This window comes from Somniosus microcephalus, chromosome 5, assembly GCF_052327205.1.
Source record: "Somniosus microcephalus isolate GS21.2 chromosome 5, FLI_Smic_1.0, whole genome shotgun sequence".
Classification (NCBI taxonomy): Eukaryota; Metazoa; Chordata; class Chondrichthyes; order Squaliformes; family Somniosidae; genus Somniosus; species Somniosus microcephalus.
The window spans coordinates 89,261,155-89,282,369 of record NC_140991.1 but is presented as its reverse complement, the minus strand read 5'-3'; the positions used below and the strand labels follow the sequence as shown (position 1 = coordinate 89,282,369).

Below are 21,215 nucleotides of genomic sequence, written 5' to 3'. Positions count from 1 at the left end.
CAGGGCTTCGGGCCAACAATGGAGAGGACTATCCAGGGCTTCGGGCCAACAATGGAGAAGACTGTCCAGGGCTTTGAGGCCGCTATGGAAAGGACTGTTCAGGGCTTCGGACAATCCCTGGAAAGGTCTGTCCAGGGCTTGTCCAAGGCAGTGGAGCGGTCGGCACCTGCCTTGTCCAAAGCAATGGAAAGAACTGTCCAGGGCTTCTCCGAAGCACTGGCACCTGGCACACAGGTCCTCGCTGTTGCCATGCAGTCACTTGCTGGCCTCGTCCACACCCAGATTGAGGCAACGCGATCTCTCACTGCAGCCACCCTCTCTGCATCAGTTAGGATCACCCTGGGCCCTTCCAGTCCTATACAAGGCCAGGAATCAGTGGAGCATACGATTGTGGCGGATGAGCCGAGCCGGTCCCCTCAGATAGCCAGTGTGTCGTCCGACCATGGTGCAGGTGTCCTGTCTCGGCAGGAGACCATTGCACATGCCAGCGCTGGGACGTCTGCAGTGCAGCTGCCACCACCTGCAGGGCACTCTGCTTCCAGCCATGGTCACATCAAGCATCCTGCATCCGCACCCTCCAAGCCCAGAGGTCGGCCAGGCCGTCCCTCAGGGGCTTCTGCGCTTCCACACAGTCAGCAGGCGTCCCCCAGCCTTGAGCCCGCCACTGGGGTCCAATTACGTAGGAGCAGCAGGGAGGGAAGGGGCCGGCCGCGAAAGAGAAGTCGTTCTCCCTCAAGGGGCCAGTTGTAGGGGGAGGTGCTGAGACGTTTCTTTGTCCAAATTCAAGGACACCCTCACCTGTTGTAATATTTGCAGAAGTTTTGTTGAGTTTTGTGGCTTTGCCGAAGAGTTCAGTGTTATTTTGTTAGTTATGGTTTCTGTTGACATGACGTTGTTTTGCTGTAATGAAAGACTTTTGTGACAATAAACAGAAGTTTCAATGTGGCATGGTGCACGTGACCACTTTCAGTGATGCTGGCATTTAGAGGCCGTCAAACATCCAAAGTGCGCAGGAGTCAAGACTCTCATCATTCCGCCAGAGGGGTCTCGAAACAAGTCCTGATGAGCCTCTGACGTATGGCCCTTCCACTTTCAGGAGCCCTTCCATATTCCTCCTCCTCCTGCTCTTCCTCCTCCTCCTCCTCCTGCTCCTCCTCCTCCTGCTCCTCCTGCTCTTCGTCCTCCTCCGCCTGCTCTTCCTCCTCCTCCACCTGCTCCTCCTCCTCCACCTGCTCTTCCTCCTCCACCTGCTCTTCCTCCTCCACCTGCTCCTCATCCTCCTCCTCCGCCTGCTCTTCCTCCTCCTCCGCTGGTCGTCGAGGGACAGCTGGAATTGGCTGGGTGCGTCGAATCACCAAGTTGTGGAGCATGCAGCAGACGACGACGATGTGTCCCACTTGCTCCGGCGAGTACTGCAGGGATCCCCCAGAATGTTCCAGACATCGAAAACGCTTTTTGAGAACACCAATAGTGTGCTGTTCACTGTGCCTGGTCGCCTGATGGCCACTGTTGATCAGCTCTTCTGCTGGGGTGTCGGCCACACGGAGTGTTGTCATCAGCCATGGGCAGAGAGGATAGCCCTTGTCCCCAGTAAGCCAGCCTCGTGTTCAAGCCAGCCCCTCAAAAAGGTAACAAACTGAGGTCAACCGCAGGATAAAGGCATCGTGGCTGCACCCTGGGAAATGCGCGTTGACTGCCATGATGATTTGGCAGTGGTCACAGACCAGCTGCACGTTGAGGGAGTGGAACCCCTTGCAGTTGCAGAAGTCCTAAGGATGCTGGCATGGCGCCCTCAAAGCCACGTGTGTGGTCAGTCGCCCCCTGCACCATGGGGAAGTCCGCAATAGAAGTGATACCCTGCGCGCGCTCCGCCTGCTTGTGCAGGTCAGAGGGAAGGTGATGAATTGACGCCTTCGCCTATAAAGGGCATCTGTAACTTGCCGGGTGCAACAGTGGACTGCAACCTGAGCGATAGTCGCAATGTCCCCAATGGCTGACTGAAAGGATCCGTTGGCATAAAAATTGAGGCCAGTCAGTTTAGCAATCACGGACAGAGGTCCTGCACTGTTCACGCGGCTGCAGATCCTCAGCAAGCAGGTGGCACAGATCAGTAACAATGTCCCTCCCGAATCGGAGCCTTCGCAAACACTGCTCCTCCAACATGTCAAGGCTTGACACCTGCTGCCTAAAGACCCTCGCAGCATACCGTCAGATTGGCCGACCTCCATTGCCCCTCCTCCTTCTGGCCAATCCCGGCCCTCTCTCCCGCCGTCTCTCTGCCCCTTCACAGTGTTCGGCCATGAGGCCGTCGCCCTCCAAAGCAGCTCCCATTCCGATGCCAGTTGGTCAAAAGGCTGTTAGGTGTAGTGCTCCAACTGCTCCGGACAGGTTTGAAGGTCCCAAGTACTGTAATGCTAAATTCCCAAAACTCTGCTCCACAGTAGCTCGCCAACTCTCTCCAGCAACGATCGCAATGAGCAGGCCAAGTGGCTGAAGCTTCTGCACTAGAGCTGTCCCCTTTAAATAGTGCCACCCTACTCCGAGAAGGGCCTGCTAGCGCTCCCTCGAACTGTCACTAATAGTGCTAGGCGTTAAGGCTCCGGGCACCACCCAATATGCGCTCAGGCGCTCCTAAAAGGCGTTGCACACTGAAATGACGTCATGATCTGCTTGCGCTCGCGGGCGCGCGCAAACACTTAGCGCAGGCGTTAAATGTATAGTCAATATGCGAGTTGTCGCTATCTTCATAGCGACCGCCCCAACATAGGGTATCGCCCCAATTCTAGGTCTCTTTAGGCGCTCAACGCCGGCGCTACCAACTGAATTTCTAGGCCATTAAGAGGTATTCAAAACGAGACGAGATGGTGATAGGACTAGTGGAGACAAAAGACAGCTCTAGAGATGGTGATAGGACTAGTGGAGACAAAAGATGGCTCTTAGAGCCGTCTTTTTTGTCTCCACTAGTCCGAAGAGCCGTCTTTTGTCTCCACTAGTCCTATCACCATCTCGTCTCGTTTTGAATACCTCTTAATGTCTCTTCACTTCTCTTTTGTTCTCTCCCAGCCTGGCCTCTTAATCTATTTCATTTCCTGTGCTTTAGTCTTGACAAAGGGTTCACCTGAAACGTTGACTATTTTCTCTCCACGGATGTTGCCTGGCCTGCTGAGTTTTTCCAGCATTTTCTGTTGTTGTTTTGGATTTCCAGCATCTGCAGTATTTTGTTATCATTCAGTCCATCTAACTCACCTCTCCAGAGTATTCCCTTGGTGTATTTCTAATAAGCCTGAATCCCATTTGTTGACAAGAACCTGCCTTCTTGAAACCTATTAATCCGTTCACATACTTACTACATTTTTAGTGTAAAAATAAGAATCCCTCCTCCTATATTCTTTTGCGATCCTCAATTTGTAAATATGACCCCTTGCTATTAAATTCTGTATATGGCAGAAAGTTTTACTTGTATCCAATTTGTCCAAACCGTTCATAATGTTAAAACACTTCTATTATATCCCCTCTCAATCTTCTCTTTCTGAAAGAGAAAAGACTCAGGGTAGTCAATCTTTCCTTCCAAGTCACTCCTTTAAGTTCTGCAATCAATCACGTAGCCTTTCTGTGTACCGCCTCCAATAACTGAATATCCTTTAAAAAAGTTAGACCAAAATTGTATAGTCCAGATAGATATATATCCCTTAATATGCATCCCAAAATTATCACATACTCTGTTGCCTGCTGTCAACAATCAAAATTATAAGAAACTCGATTAAAATTGGTCCCCATACTAATAAAGTCTATCTTTAGTTAACCTCATGGCCGGAGTCACCAAAGACACTGGTGCAATACAATTTATACTTTTAAAACAAAGTGTCTTCCTTTTTCCATTCTATTCCTCTTTAGCCAGGAAAGCTAGTCTGAGCTGTAGAATTCTCCACAATAGCAGCCAGCAACACATTCTATTAGTCAACATGAGGTGTGCTTTACAAGGCATCTCTTCTAGAGACAGAACTGTGCCACTATAATGTACTTCATGTCGAGGCCTGGTTTAGTACCAGCAAAATTCCACATAGAAAATTGACCACCACAGAAGGCTGGAATTTGAGCCTGTAATACCTTCTGGGTTTCTACCAGCACAGATACTAGCCCACCCCACATACAATTTGCACTTAGCTTAGCAGTCAAAATAGTTACCTTTTGTAAAGGATAAGTAGTACTGATCAATGCCTGCTCCAGTTCTCTAACTCGGTTTTCCATTTTCTCAATTTCTTCATTCCGTTCTTGTACATCTCTCTGAAGCTGCTCTTTGGCAAGCAGAAGTTCACTGCACCGGTCGGTCTTGTCTTTCAACTGATCTGTCAGATGTTCCATCTACCAAGAACATGAAGGCAAAGTGGGCAGCTTGTTAGTTCATTCATTGTCTTACTTTGGTAAAGATAGAACTAGGATAAGGAAAAAGAAGCAACCATGAATTTAAGAGCACTCTTGGTTAAACCATTGGTGAATTTAGATTTTTTTTTAATGTTCGTAGAAAAAGAATGAAAAATGTTAAATTGTTTAAAGATCACAGTTTTTAAAAAGTGACCCAATAACGAAGTTTCTGGCCCAGAATTTCCTGTAACTATGTGACCTGCGACTTATGCTGCAAATTACGCCATTTCATGCCACAATCTTCCCATTGTGAACTTACTCCAAAATTTCCTGGAAAAATCATTTGAATACACCAGAACAAACATATAAGCACATCAGAAGTGGCGCAGCCAATGGCTTACAGTATCTACATCAATTAAGCAGATCAATATTGCATGACCCAAGACAGAGTTCTGAATTCCAAATCCTTTCACTATGCTGAATTTGATCACTTGCAGAAAATTGTTGAGTTATGGACACACTCAGCAGCTGCATTCAGTTTTTAGGAATATTCCAAGGTACCATTTAGAAGATGACATTAGCAATTTAAGCTACCTACCTACAAAGTCTCAGATTAACCAAACTGGGAGGGGGCATTAGACATCATTCCGCCCGTTTCTCAGGCACAACATGGGGCAAAAAGTCCAATTTTGGGACTTTGGCTAGACACATTCATCTTATTTGCATGACCTTGGTGAGGCATCCAGCATCAAAGTAAGGCAGAAAAATGATTTGGAAGTTACGTCCATTATAAATAAGGCTTAGAAAATCAATTGCAATAATGATACTTTTTTTTTTGCTTATTGCAGTAACACTAAAAAAGTGTCTTCCTGAACAACCAGGAGAAGCTGTAGAAAGTTGGTCGTGTCACTTGAAATTTCAATGATATAAACAAGAACCAAGCATGGGTGTAAAGAACTATCAATAGTCCTTGGCTTTCTTGTTTTTGGAATGAAGGTGGATGGAATTTTGGGAGAGGATGAGATGTTGTCAAACATGGCAGCAGTAATACATTGGAGATTTCCAATTACAGGAAACTTTGGTTTATCTGGAGGTTAACTGTCCGGAATGCTCGAGCCACCAGCAAAAATCAGGAGCCGTTTCGTTAGTTTTTTTTTCTTTTCGTTGCTTTTTTTCCCCACCAGTCAAGCTCTGCAAGGTCTCGCTGAAGCTGTTGCTAAGCTACAGAGACGCTTGCAAGGTACGGCCGACTGTTTAGAAGCTGTTGCTAAGCAACAGGGTTTGTTGCCAGATACGGAGCTCAAAAATCTCCATATGTTTCAACATTAGCGCTGGTTTGTCCGGCAGTTTTGATGGGACGGCAACAGCTCGGTCCCGTTGGTGCCGGATAGCACAAAGTTTCCTGTACTCTTCTTGATCTAGCAAAATTTTTTTTTTTTTTTTTTTTACTAAACAAGTTACTTCTCTATTTCTTTGATCACTGTTAGGTTGGAGCCTTTGTGGAGTTTTCAGTTGTTGTTCCAATTTCATTATCTCTTGCTGAAACACATCTCTCTCCTGTTCACGGTCTATTGCTTGTTCCTGTATGGAAACACAATAATGCAACCATAACAATTTGCAACATTTCTGTATGTATTTACTTAAATAACCTATGACAGGTACAGATTTTATTGGCTTATAGCATCTAAATTGACCTACAAATTTTATTAAATTGCAGGTTTTTATGCATTAATAATTTAAGATTTTGTTGACTGCATAATAAAAAAACCACGATTTCTGCTTTTTAATGTAAATAGATTAGGAGCACTGGGATTTTTATTTAAAACGAGCACATAAGACGGGCAACTAAGGGCTTGTACAACGGTGAATGGTAATTATTTTTGGTAATTATTACATACTGTGACAATATTTAAATTTGTATTTTGTTCTGATTTTGAGCTGGTGCTAATATTTGTAGTGAAGTGAGGGCAAGACCATCAGGCTGGACTGAAAGAAGGCAATTGGATGATTGTAAGAACAGTGGTAATTAGAATTGCAAGATTGTTGGTGTGTTGGGATGGTTCACATGAAGCGCACTTCGATGAGCTGCTATCTGAGGGGACTGGCAGCTCGTGGCACTGGTCATCAAGGCCACTCCTGCCATTCCTCTTCCTCCTACTGATGCACTCCTTGCTGCCCATGGTGGTAAGGGCTGATCCCTCATGATGGCAAAGTTGTGGAGCATGCAGCAGACTTCTACAAATCTGGATATCGCTCAGGGCTGTACTGCAAAGTACCTCCTGAACGATCCAGGCAGAAGCAGTGCTGCATGAGCACACCGACTGTCTGTTCAATGAGATTTTTAGTGGACGCATGGCTCTCGTCGTAAGCCAGCTCAGTGTCTGTGCCCGGGTTCCTGACAGGGTCATGAGCCAAGTCTACACAGAAAAGCCCTTATTGGCCAGTAGCCAGCTGGTAACCAGGCAGCCTGCTTTGAAAAAAGGTGCCAGAGAGGACTGGCACAGGATAAATGCATCGATTACTGCCAGGAAACTGGCACAGACCTGCATAATGCGCTGCATGTGGTTACAAACCAGTTGGGACATTGAGAGAGGGGAATCCCTTTTGATTCAGAAAGATGCCATGCTGGTAATGGGGAGCATGCAAGGCAATGTTGGTACAGTCTATGGCACCCTGAGGAAGCCTGCCATGCAGGGGAAGCTGGTTGGAGGGGACGGAGGAGAAGAGGCCTGGGCCTGCCTGGTGATCTACAATTACAAGGTCAAGATTATTGTAGTGATCAATAACATGTCATTCTGTGGTGGACACTAGGTGGAGCAGTAGAGCTGTATATAGCTGTATGTATAAGACTACACTACCCAGCTGTATATATATATTAAGACTACATTACCCATGAGGCTAGGCTACCCACAAGGCAACAGTCAAGATGGCAGCCTACACACAGGAGCACACATGCAGCATCTCTACAGATACTGTACCTAGAGAACATGTACTGAATAAATGACTAGCTAGAAGCTAGCTGTGTTCATAATAAGAATGTCTATTTATTAATGAACATAACATGGTACCAGGGTGGTGAAGATCTGCTGAAAATTGTGAAAAGTGACAGAGAATTTGAAGCCACCAGAGCATTTGAATCTCGAGGAAAATGTCGACTACAATTGGCGGATTTATAAACAACAATTCGAACTCTACATTGCAGCCATCAGATTCGGTACGAAGCCAGACGCAAGGAAGATAGCGTTGCTGCTTACGGTTGCAGGCCCACAGGCAATAGAGGTATTTAATACATTTGTATTTAATCCAGAGGAGAACAGAGGAAAATTAGAAGATGTGCTAAAAAAATTTGATGCACATTGCTCTCCCAAAAAGAATGAGACGTATGAAAGATGCATCTTCTGTTCTCGGACACAGCAACAAAATGAGACTTTTGATAGCTTTATAACTGATCTGAAACTGAAAGCACAGACATGTAATTTCTCTGAGCTCAAAGCATCCATGATTCGTGACCAGATTGTGTTTGGTATTCATGATAAAAAAGTCAGGGAACGTCTGTTGAGAGAAACCGAACTAAATTTGGAAAATGCGGTGAAAATATGCCAAGCCAGCGAGCTAGCTCGAAGTCACGCGAAGACTTTCAGTGAGATCAATAATGATGCGAATGTAATGAGTGATAATGCTGCTGTTGGTGCTGTGTCCTACAAGGGGAAGAAGCGTGGTCAGAACAGAAATGAAAAGCAATCGGAGGATGACATTTTTAATTGTAAACGCTGTGGTTACAAACACCAGTTAAGACAATGCCCAGCGTTTGGAAAAATGTGCACAAAGTGTAATGGAAAGAATCACTTTGCCAAACAATGCTTTTCAAAAGTAAAAACGACGAAAGGGCAACGAGTTAATGTGATTGAGGACACTGATTTAAGTGAGACATTTTTTGTAGGAATGGTGTCATGTGACGATATCAAAAAAGATACAGAAAATGTGCAACCCTCAGAAATAGACAATGCTGAACATAAAGTTAATGCAGTAAAAGAGGACAAATGGATGATCCCACTGCAGATAAATGGAGCATTAGTTACATTGAAACTGGACACTGGGCAAAAGCAAACTTAATCAGTATGAGTGACATTAACAATATGAAAGAAAAGCCCAAACTACAGAAAAAGTCAGTACTGCTGAAGGACTATAATGGACAGAAAATAGATAGCTTAGGTGTATGCAGACTTAAAGTGACAGTCAAAGACAAAGTGCATCATCTCATGTTTTCTGTTGTGGCTGAAAGGCTTGATTCACTACTGGGCAACAAAGCTTGTGAGGACTAAGAACTGGTCAAAAGAGTCTACCGTATAAACTGTGCCATAAGCAGACCAGATGGCTCCGGTGATAAAGCAGAGAGCCCATCAAGGATGAAAAGGCCAAAGGGTATCCATGTCTTCAAAAAGCCTAGTTTCTCCAAGAAAGAAAGAAAAAGACTTGAAGGTGAAAGAGAAACCAAAGGAAGAAAAGCACAAAGAGGAAAAACACAAGGAGAAAAAGTCCAAAGATATAACCGCAGCAGATGTTGTTAAGCAGTGGAAAGAGAAAAAGAAAAAGAAGAAGCCTGCACCAGAGCAGGAAGCAGTTCCGGTGGATACTCCTTCTTTCCTCAGGCCAATCTTTGGTGCTCCATTAGCCGAGGCTGCTGAGAGGACTATGCTGTATGATGGGATCCAGCTGCCAGCAGTTTTTCGAGAGTACATTGACTACATTGAGAGTTATGGCATGAAGAGTGAAGGAAACGCTGAAACCCTCTCTAAGCAAAGATCGCAAGGAGACCTCGATCTATACAAGAGCAGATTGATGACAATGCCGCAACTACATCTTGTCATTCACCGCCAGAACAATCTCATGAAGACACATCAGACTTACCCGTGTTGAGAAGATCCACACGTGAAGTAAATGTAATACCCACTGGAAATGTTATGTACGCTAAGTATGGTTATCAATCTTTAACTTAGACACTGTATTATCATTGTTATAAATCCCTGGGTTAAAGTTGCCATGTGAAGGTACGGCAAGAACTTTTAAGGACACAATGTGACTAAGAGCAGACTTTCCATAATTCTGCACCAGTATCAACTGTTGCAGACAGTGAGGCTGCGCTGTCTCCAGGCAGAAACCCCAGGAGGAAGGGGTGGAGTCGGGTTTTTCGAGCGGGAAAAGCTGGAGAGAGCGACTGGAAGAGGAGAGGGCAGGAGCTCTGAAAAGAGGGCTCAGGAGGCAAATGGCTGCCGCATCCCGTCCCGGGCTTCCAAACTCGGCCGCCGCCCTTCGTATTAGTAGCACTACATCCTAAACTGGCTGGCTGCAAGTCACCAGTACCGGGGGATCGTCGTCTGAACCCAGATTGGCAAGGCAGAGGTCTGGGGAGAGCTGCTTGCCTCGTGCTGATGGGGAGCTACTTGGAAAAGCTGCACAGAGAGAGAGAGAGAGAGTCACCAACTCCAGCGGCTGCTGTGTGCTCTGCATCCAGAACTCAAAGTGGGATTCAGTGATCGTGAAGAGAATTCAACGAAGGGGTTCGGAGTCGTAAGTCTTGCAGACATTATACATACCATGAGCTCCAACTTAAGCGCGCCAACGAAAGAATGCACTCGAATTTGGACACAGGGACAGTCCTTTGAATCCATGTAAATGGAGAATGTATGTTTATTATGTCTAGAGTCATTCTAATGTATGCAAATGTCTAATTTAGTTCATTGACCTGTAATCTTCTTATACTGTCTGATGTTAAAACTATAAAGTAAGATAGTTAGAATTAAGCCATTGTAGTAGTGATCTCCTTACTGGACTATAGAATACTGTCTACAACAGAGACCACATCTCACATATATCTAAAGAACCGTGAAGGGGTTACATTTTGGGGGCTCGTCTGGGATTGTGGTCTATTTATGTCAGTAAACTAACAGTATTGAATGCTCATTGCTAAGAGAGTGGTTTGTGGTTTCTACTGGGCTGTTTGAGCATAAAAGATGGATGTTATTGAGATTGAAGCTTGGTGCAAACGGAAGCAGATAGCTACTACCCATGCCATTGTGCTGAATGGTGTTGCTAACGATGACCCTAATGATGTTTTGCTAAGGGCTCTGAATTGTGTCAAAGCCTTTGGAAAGGTTAGGATAGTTGAGCGCTGCTTGGATACAGCTACCAAGAAGCAGTTTGTGTTGATCCAGACATCAGAGAACCTGAGAGGTCATGGTTTACCTGAGGCAGTTGGGCTTTCTGAAGAGGCTGGTCCCTGGCCAGAAGGGTTTCAGACCAAGTTGTTGTCATTCTTGAGACAAGAAGGAAAGACTGTTGCTGATGTCAAAGGTCTGATAGGTCCTTCGGGCCTGGATATGAACACTCAGTTGGTCAGTGCCATTAGTTCTCTGGTGGATAAATGCACCAATCTGCCCTTCGAGGCTCAGGGATACCGTAAGCTCCGTATGTTCTCAGGAGTGAGACCAACTCCCAGTGGGGAAGAGGAGTATGACGCCTGGGCTGAGCAGACCCTGTCTCTGCTAGAGGAATGGCAGTGCAGTGACAATGTGAAGAGGCAGAGAATAGTAGAAAGCCTTAAGGGTCCTGCTGCTGACATTGTAAGATTCTTAAAGGCGCAGAACACCTCTGCTACTTCCTTTGACTACATGCAGGCTCTAGAAACTGCCTTTGGAACTACTGAAACCATTTCAGATTTGATGGTCAGATTCAGAAGCACATTCCAGTGTGAGGGAGAGAAGCTGTCCAGTTATCTGCTGAGAATAGACAAACTGCTGCATTGTATGTTACGGAAAAGAGGGATTGAGTTGCCTGAAATGAATCGGTTCCGCATTGAACAGGTTGTGCGAGGTGCATTGCTCGAAGACGTGACTGCTCTTCGCATACGCATGACCCATAAGTTGCGAGATCCACCTACCTTCACTGAGCTGCTAAGGGAAGTCAGAGAGGAGGAGGATATGCTTCAGGCCCGGAATGTAGCAAAGAGTGCGGTGATGTCCAAGCTTGTGACTCCTGTTACAGTTCCTACTCCTAAAGGTGATGTCAACCCTGAGATGGAACAGCTGAAGAAGGAAATAAATGTCATGAGAGCCGAGATGGCATATTTTCGGTCTAAGCCCAACACAGAAAGGGATGACGCACGGGTGCAAAAGGTTGAACACCCTGCGAAGTCTAACAGCAAAATGAATGATTCCTCTAAAGGATATCCCCATGAAGGAGATAGACCTGGAGTCTTTTGTTATAACTGTGGAAAGGATGGACATTTCAAGCGAGAATGTAGAGGTGAGGAAAATCTAAAAAAAGTAAATGACCGTCTCATAAAACTTACCAAGAAGTCGGGAAACTACAAAGGGGCACAGTAACGGAACGGCCTGCTGTCCCTGTAGTTAAGACACGTTCCGCTAAGTGCAATAATAGACGAAGGGAGAAGAAAGTCATCGCAACAAAGGTTCTTGGAACAGTAAAGTGGTTTAACGTACGAAATGGCTATGGATTCATCAACAGGAATGATACAAAGGAAGATGTATTTGTACATCAGACTGCCATAAAGAAGAATAACCCACGGAAGTATCTACGCAGTGTTGGTGACGGTGAAACTGTGGAGTTTGACGTAGTGGAAGGTGAAAAGGGTGCAGAGGCGGCAAACGTCACTGGTCCAGGTGGAGTTCCAGTTCAAGGAAGCTGATATGCCGCGGACCGAAATCGTTGCCGTTGCTACAACCCTCGCCGCCGAGGGCCACCACGTAATTACCAACAGAACATTGACGCAGATGCTCTGTCTCGTCACCCACACTACCAGAAACCAGAGTGGAAAGATGTTGCTTCAGCAGATGTGAAAGTAATGTGTCAGATGTCCGTGGTATCTGGACCAAAGAATTCATTTCATGCCCGAGAGATTGACCACTTGGGAGCGTCAATGCATGCTGTTCCCCAGGCATTTTGCAACCTTTCCAGTTTGGATGTACAAAACTTACCCATGTTGTGTTCATCTGAAATATCCAAAGTACAACAGGAGGATCCCTGTATTCATGAGGTGTTTTCAGCTCTCCGTCTGGGTGATATTACACAGATCGGCAAATCAAAACATCCTGACTGTCGTCTGCTCCTAAGAGAATGGGACCGCTTGGAAATTTATGAGGGAGTGTTGTGTAGAATCACTCACCCACCCACTAAACCATGTCATTCACAGTTGGTCCTGCCTGAAAAGTACAGGGAAATAGTGATGAAGTCTTTGCATGATGACGCAGGTCATCTGGGAGTAGATAAGACCTATGGGATGGTCAAGGACAGATTCTATTGGCCGCATATGAAGTCTGCGGTTGAGGAGTTCTGCAAGTCCTGTGCACGTTGTGTCCAGAGAAAGACTTCACCTAAAAGAGTTGCTCCTCTGTTTCACATGCAAAGTGACTAGGAGTGCCAAGTGTAATGATAGCCCCTACGGTTTGATATGTTACCTCCCTTTATACATGGTTGGGAAGCATGCAACCACTTATGTGTAAAGTTCATTAGTCATGGGGACATGCCTATATTTGGAAGGGGGGGGGGGGGGAGTGTAATACCCACTGGAAATGTTATGTACGCTAAGTATGGTTATCAATCTTTAACTTAGACACTGTATTATCATTGTTATAAATCCCTGGGTTAAAGTTGCCATGTGAAGGTACGGCAAGAACTTTTAAGGACACAATGTGACTAAGAGCAGACTTTCCATAATTCTGCACCAGTATCAACTGTTGCAGACAGTGAGGCTGCGCTGTCTCCAGGCAGAAACCCCAGGAGGAAGGGGTGGAGTCGGGTTTTTCGAGCGGGAAAAGCTGGAGAGAGCGACTGGAAGAGGAGAGGGCAGGAGCTCTGAAAAGAGGGCTCAGGAGGCAAATGGTTGCCGCATCCCGTCGTAAGTCTTGCAGACATTATACATACCATGAGCTCCAACTTAAGCGCGCCAACGAAAGAGTGCACTCGAATTTGGACACAGGGACAGTCCTTTGAATCCATGTAAATGGAGAATGTATGTTTATTATGTCTAGAGTCATTCTAATGTATGCAAATGTCTAATTTAGTTCATTGACCTGTAATCTTCTTATACTGTCTGATGTTAAAACTATAAAGTAAGATAGTTAGAATTAAGCCATTGTAGTAGTGATCTCCTTACTGGACTATAGAATACTGTCTACAGCAGAGACCACATCTCACATATATCTAAAGAACTGTGAAGGGGTTACATAAAAAAGCCTGATAGACTTAATCTTTGAGTACTATGTAAAGCTTTGAAAATGTGTTGACTGTTTTGAAAATGTTTATGTTTATGGAGCACTAACAAAAGTGTTACTGATATTATCTTTATTGTTTTCTTGAAAGTGGATTGATATTGATTTTGTTAAACCTCAAAGAAAGGAGGATGTAGTGATCAATAACATGTCATTCTGTGGTGGACACTAGGTGGAGCAGTAGAGCTGTATATAGCTGTATGTATAAGACTACACTACCCAGCTGTATATATATATATTAAGACTACATTACCCATGAGGCTAGGCTACCCACAAGGCAACAGTCAAGATGGCAGCCTGCACACAGGAGCACACATGCAGCATCTCTACAGATACTGTACCTAGAGAACGTGTACTGAATAAATGACTAGCTAGAAGCTAGCTGTGTTCATAATAAGAATGTCTATTTATTAATGAACATAACAATTATGTCACAGTTTGTAAAAGAGAAACATTAAGCTGTTATGTAGGGGATTATATTCAAAGAAAATCTACTCAGTGTTGAATAGAGTGTTAATATGTTCTTTCATCCTCTTTCTCTTCAGATTAAGAGGATCCAAGAAGACTGATACAAAGCAAGTACAGGAAACTTTGTGATATCCGGCACCGACGGGACCAAGCTGTTGCCGATCTATCAAAACTGCCGGACATACAAAGTTAATGTTGAAGCATACGGAGGTTTTCATCTCCGTATCTGACAACAAACACTGTTGCTTAGCAACAGCTTCTAAACAGTCGGCTGCAGCTGCAAGCATCTCTAGCTGAAGCTGTTGCTATAGCTACAGATCTTGCAGTTCCTGACTGGGGGAAAAAAAGCAACGAGAACTAAAAAAAAACTTATAGAAAACGGCTCCTGATTTTTGCCGTTAGATCGAGTATTCCGGACATATAACCTCCGGATAAACCAAAGTTTCCTGTATTTAGCAAGTCTGCCATTTTCTGATTTTCAATTACAATAACACCTGCACCTGTCTTTAAAAAACTCACATTACACTTATTCACCCTCTTTTTCTTAATAGACTTGTAAAAACCTTTAGTGTTATCCTTGATATCCCTCAAGTTCTTTTTCATGTTCCATTTTTGCAGCTCTTACTACTTTCTTTGTATCCTCTGCTGTTCTTTATATCTCTCTCAGTCCGCAGGATCTCTGCTGTTTTTTGCATTCATACAAGCCCTTTCTTTTGGTTTATATTATCGCTCACTTCTCTTGTTGACCAACGCTGTTTAATTACACAAGTAGAGCTCTTGCCATTTAGGGGTATGTGAATTCTACCAAATACATCTTTGAACACCTCCCACTGTTCATCTGCAGTTTTATCCGTTAATAATTCTGCCCAGTCTACTGTGGTCAATTTCTGCTTCATCCCTCCAAAGTCCACCTTACCTAAATTTAAAACCTTAGTTCATGACTCATCTTTCTCCCTCTCAAGCCCAATATCGAATTCAATCATGTTATGGTCACTATTAGCTAAATGTTCACTTAGTTAGATTGTCGACTAATTCAAGCTCATTACTCATCACTAAATCTAAAATGGCCTGTTCTCTTGTTGGTTCAAGAATGTATTCTTCCAGAAAACTCTCTCGAATACACTCAAGAAATTTGCTGTCTTTGGGACTCTAACTGTTTTGAAGCACTAGTGACAACAGAAGCCAAGACCATAGACAAGTGTATGCACTGACCAAAGCAAATGACCCCTTCTAGGCCAAAGTCAAAGAACTGGGTTAATTGATACAGTCTTACCCCTACCCACCAATTTTCTCCTCTCAAAGACAGACTCACACTGGTGTATGATTCCACAGGTGTCAGCATCCCTCTGGGTACACTGTCCAAGTGGGTATTTTTCATGTCTCAGTGGAGATAGCAAGTGTCATCAGAATATTCATCTACAGAGGGGCATCATGACTGAACCCAGTCTGGTCCTCAGCAATATTCACATTTTTGAGCAGAGTCACTGGATAATGAACAGGAGTGAAAACTTTGGCTGATTTTTCCCTTTTAAAATCATGGCCCACAGACTTCCAGATGCAAGTTTCCTGAAAAGAACATACTCTAGCCAAGAAAATGTATCTTGTATGAGGCTCACTGGCACAAACTACTGAATTATAACCACAAAAAGCAAGAGCATACATACATCCAAGAATTTTCTATTTTTCTCCAGTTGTTTTTCCAGAGCCACAATCTGCTGCTGTAGGTCCAGAATCTCGGCATTCTTTTCCTGCTCCATCTCTATTGTCATGTTCACCTGTTCCTCCAATTCACTTTCTAGCATTTTCACCCGTTTTGTAAAGTCATTCTGTTCTTTCTCTGCCTGGCGCTGCACTTCCCGTTTTTCCTTCATGAGCTTTTCGGTCTCCTCTAGTAGTTCTGTACATAAAATAAAAAAACATTAATTGTTGTGGTCATAATAGTAAGATAAACCATGTAACCAGTCCCAAGATGCTCGTTCTGTAATGGCGTCTCCAAAAGCCTTGCCAAGACTCCCCATCACCTACCTCTGTAGCAAACGTGAAGAACCACAACCATGAGAAGCATTTTATGTAACCAAGTTGTTAGAAGAGTGCAGAAAATTTGAAAAGACAGAGTTCATGTTAGTTATGCTCAAATTATGCACCACAGCTAGTATGAATCCAATGTTAACCATCATCTTTTTTAAAAATCTAATTGGGAGTTAAACCGGATTATCTTCAAATAGGCTTTTGCTCTTAACATTTTATGAACCCTAAAAATGTTGACAGTGGCATTGAGCCATTATTTTCTCCCCATTTTGAACCATATAAATGTTTCAGATGTTATGCTTTATTACTTTGCTGAATTAAAATTGACAGAAAAATCCCTTTACATTAAAAAGAGTGATAGAAAACTTGCTTTCCCAACATGAATTGATGGAGAGAGCACTATATGAATTTTATTTTTAAACAGTTTTTGAGATTAAATATAACTGTTAGAAGATATGGTTCCTTGTCTTTATTAAATGCCTCAATTGACTTTTTTTTTAAAAAGATGATTTACTTTTCTCAGGGATTCACATTGCATCAATTAGTTAACAGGGCATCATGCTTATTTCAACTTCTTAAAGGTATGTTTCAGCAAATCAAAACTTATTATATGATGAGTTATTTGATTTTAAAGTTACAGATTAATAATTAGATAGCCAAAAAAGCAAGCATCCAGCCCAAAAGAATTGAAATCAGTACAACTCAATTCTCCAAATGTACACTATCTGATTGCAGATTGGCCATGCAGTATACAAACACACCTGCTTCTGGTGCTGCATCTGCAGCTTCAACTATGCCTAGGAGAACAAAAAAGCACAGTAACTCAGATGCCATCTATAAAGCTTTCAACTTAGAATATGGTGAGTTTACAGAAGAAAGTATACCAAAGATTTTTGTAAAATGAATTATTAGTTGTATAGTTATATTATACATGCAATGTAAAAACATGGATATTAAAAAGTTGAACTTGATACATATTTAAAAAAGTAAATTTTGTCTCAACAAATTTACATACTTTCTTAAAATGAATAGACTGTTTTCTTTAACAACAAATACATTCATACGTAGAAAATACCTCTTTACTAGCCTATCAAAACATCCAATTCTATGTAAATAAAGCACATATTAAATCCCATTTCAAAATATGGAGTTGATCATAGAATTTTTGTTCCCACAACACACTAATTGTTCAAAATTAATTTCTCAAGAATTACTGCTGATTTAAACTCATGAAAGGCTAACAAACTATTTCATGGCTTTCATGAAAACATAATACAAGAGATTTATTTTCATATTCAAATTTAAAACAAAATGCTGTACATACAAATGAATGTTAAAATACCCTCCTTTATGTGTAGTTCTATTGTAGATCACAAGATAAATACAGATGAGGAAGGCCATATGGCCTATTTTAGATCATCCATCAAGAGGAAACTAGAGTCCCTCCCATGCATTCACAGCATCCAACATTCTTTACATTAAAGCTGCTATAGAAATGCAAGATGTTATTCTCATTTTGTCACCTTCTGAAGACCTCAAGTTTCTCAAATCTTTCCTCAGAATTCAATTCTCTGACAGAAGAACCTTGTCCTAGGACCCCAGCTATTCACAATATATATTAATGATGATCTAGACGAGGGAGCTAGATGTGATATCTCCAAGTCTGCAGACGACACAAAGCTGGGTGGGCGTATGTGCTGTGAGGAGGATGCCGAGAAACTCCAGTATGATTTGGACAGGTTGGGTGATTGGGCAGATGCATGGCAGATGCAGTATTATGTGGATAAATGCGAGGTTATCCACTTTGGTGGCACAAACAGGAAGGCAGATTATTATCTGAACGGCAATAGATTGGGAGAAGGGGAAGTGCAACGAGACCTGGGTGTCCTTGTGCACCAGTCGCTGAAGGTAAGCACGCAGGTGCAGCAGGCGGTTAAGAAGGAAAATGGTATGTTGGCCTTCGGAACAAGGATGTCTTGCTGCAGTTGTACAGGGCCTTGGTGAGACCACACCTTGAGTAGCGTGTGCAGTTTTGTTCGCCTTATCTGAGGAAGGATGTTCTTGCCATGGAGGGAGTGCAGCGAAGATTCACCAGACTGATACGTCATTCCTGCCATCCCAGGTATGAGGAGAGACTGGGTCGATTGGGCTTATACTCACTGGAGTTTAGAAGAATGAGAGGGGATCTCATTGAAACTTATAAATTCTAACAGGACTAGACAGACTAGATGCAGGAAGGATGTTCCCGATGGCGGGGGGGTCCAGAACCAGGGGTCACAGTCCAAAGATAAGGGGTAAGCCATTTAGGGCAGAGATGAGGAGGAATTTCTTCACCCAGAGAGTGGTGAACCTGTGGCATTCTCTACCACAGAAGGCAGTTGAGGCCAATTCATTAAATATATTCAAGGAGTTAGATATATTTCTTAAGGCTAAAGGGATCAAGGGATATGGGGAGAAGGCAGGGACAGGGTACTGAGTTTGGATGATTAGCCATGATCTCACTGAATGGCGGAGCAGGCTCGAGGGACCGAATGGCCGATTCCTATCTTCTATGTATCTACAGCTTTAACATGACACATGTTTCAGTGACTAAAACTGAACACAGTACATGGTGCAACCAGGCCAAAACAGCATTTTGTTTTAGCATGATATTCTCCGATTTCTACTCTATTTATATATAATAACAATTTTAATTGTTTTTTAATCCAAGCTGATTAAATTAATAGGGCATTCTGCTTAGTAGTTCTCTACTCCAACATCACTCTCCGAACAAGATATATTGATATTAAATATATATCATAACATTTATGCAAGGTATAATTAAGTATATTTTTTATTAAATCTAAGATTATTAATATGCACAATTTTTTTGAAAGGGGCAGTGGTTAGATTCTCACTTGTTGGAGATGGTCAGTGCCTGGCACTTAAAAGAACACTTATGTGGCGCGAATGTTACCTGCCACTAATCAGCCCAAGCCTGAATGTCATTAAGGTTTTGCTGCAGGAGGGCATGGACTACTTCATTATCTGAGGAGTTGCGAATAGAACTGAACACTGTACAATCATCAGCGAACATCCCCACTTCTGACCTTATGTTGGAGGGAAGGTCATTGATGAAGCAGCTGAAGATGGTTGGGCCTAGGACACTGCCCTGAAGAACTCCTGTAGCGATGTCCTGGGGCTGAGATGATTGACCGCCAACAACCACAACCATCTTCCTTTGTGCTAGGTATGACTCCAGCTAGTGGAGGGATCCTCCCCCCACCCCCCCCAGCAATTCCCATTGATTTCAATTTTACTGGGGCTCCTTGATGCCACAATTGGTCAAATGCTGCATTGATGTCAAGGGCAGTCACTTTCACCTCACCTCTGGAATTCAGCTCATTTGTCCATGTTTGGACCAAGGCTGTAATGAGGTCTGGAGCCGAGTGGTCCTGGCAGAACCCAAACTGAGCATCGGTGAGCAGCTTCTTGGTGAGTAAGTGCCGCTTGATAGCACAGTCGATGACACCTTCCATCACTTTGCTGATGATTGAGAGTAGACGGATGGGGCAGTAATTGGCCGGGTTGGATTTGTCCTGCTTTTGTGGACAGGACATACCTGGGCAGTTTTCCACATTGTCGGGTAGATGCTAATGTTGTAGCTGTACTGGAACAGCTTGGCTAGAGGTGCGGCTAGTTCTGGAGCACAAGTCTTCAGCAAGACAGCTATATTATGCTTCAAGGGGAGGCACAGAGTAGCAGCCAAAGATAAAAGGCTCATTGGCAACTAACATATATCCAGAAGACTTCTGCTTTCTGCAGAAAAGATGGTGGGGAAACTTGTTTTAAGGAAATAAATCAGTGCACATGACAGTTTCATAAATTATGAGAAACTGCAGACCTCCAAGCTCAGCTGGCAATAGGGAAAGAGATGACATCCAGGAGGAGCAATTTTTAAATAACACACAGGAAGCAATTAATGGACCAATGCTCTGATGCTCCAAATATTTGAATGGATATGGCTTCCACAATTTCCTCCTACTGGTAACCTGGGCTTATTCCAGCAGTATACAGAAAATGTAAAAGAACTTGAAATAATTACTTCTTGACTTTCAACGACCTTGATAATCTGAACCCAGTGTTTCTGCCCGAGAATTAGAACAATTGTAAGCAACACAAGTCACTTAAATTGGACAATACGTACGGAGCTCCACAGGTCCTGCATTTTCTTTCATTGCAACCTGTTGTCTTGTGATCAATTCCCTCTCTTGCTGAAGTTGTTGTCGCTCCTCTTCTAGCTCATGTAGACGACTACTTGTGTGTTGGAGCTCCTGCTCAATCTGATGCTGGATCTCAGCTTTCTCCTGAATCTGCCTTTCCAAGCTAGCTCTCTCATCTGTGTAACCATCAATGATGCCTGAATAAGAGGATTTTTTAAAATCAAAATGAAACATTCCTGCATACAAGGGATAATAAAACGACAAAAAAAAACACCAGAGGTAATAAAGAGAGAATACTTTCAGATACTAGAAGCACGGCAACAAAAAAAACACTAATTCCGGGGAGACTGAACTACACAATAGGTTAGACACTTTCATTCCTGGGACCTGGCTTTAAATCCTTAGACCAGACTGATGGGATAAAAGTCTCCTCTATGTGCTGGCAATAACATGATGAAAAAAGTCTGAACAATCTCAATTCAGGTTCCACTGGGTATGGGGTCAAATTACAAAACTGCTCCACAATTGGAACAAAATCAGCAATTTCATTCACAGAGACAACATATGGCAACAAAATACAGTTTATGAGAATCATTCTAAAAGCAGCTATGACTTCACAAATATACAAAAGGACATAACTGTCATTGTAAAGCTAAAATGCATCAGAAAGAACTAGCAACTGTTTAGCATCTTTCACATCCTCAGGATGTTCGAAAGTACTTTAGAGCCAATTTGTGCACAGTAAGATCCCACAAACAAATAAAATAATGTTTTTGGTTGTGTTACTTGAGGCAGAAACATTGACCGAGATACCAAGAGAACTCTGCTATACTTGTATTAGTTGCTTGAATGTTATTTTTAAAGGGAA

General features: G+C 43.3%; 1 protein-coding gene across 5 annotated transcripts in view; it reads right to left on the bottom strand.

Moving 5' to 3' along the window:
• The window catches only part of akap9 (A kinase (PRKA) anchor protein 9), a 316,455-nt gene that overhangs the window by 118,786 nt on the left and 176,454 nt on the right, over nt 1–21,215 (bottom strand). For 4 of the 5 annotated variants that reach the window (XM_085987959.1, XM_085987955.1, XM_085987956.1 and 1 more), the window contains 5 exons: nt 20,332–20,544; nt 16,907–16,942; nt 15,782–16,014; nt 5,824–5,943; nt 4,186–4,362 (listed from right to left, as the gene is read on the bottom strand). In XM_085987959.1, coding sequence (XP_085844085.1) covers nt 4,186–4,362; nt 5,824–5,943; nt 15,782–16,014; nt 16,907–16,942; nt 20,332–20,544 — 779 coding nt within the window. The remainder of the gene's footprint in view (nt 1–4,185; nt 4,363–5,823; nt 5,944–15,781; nt 16,015–16,906; nt 16,943–20,331; nt 20,545–21,215) is intronic. The other variant, XM_085987957.1, reaches the window with a different exon arrangement.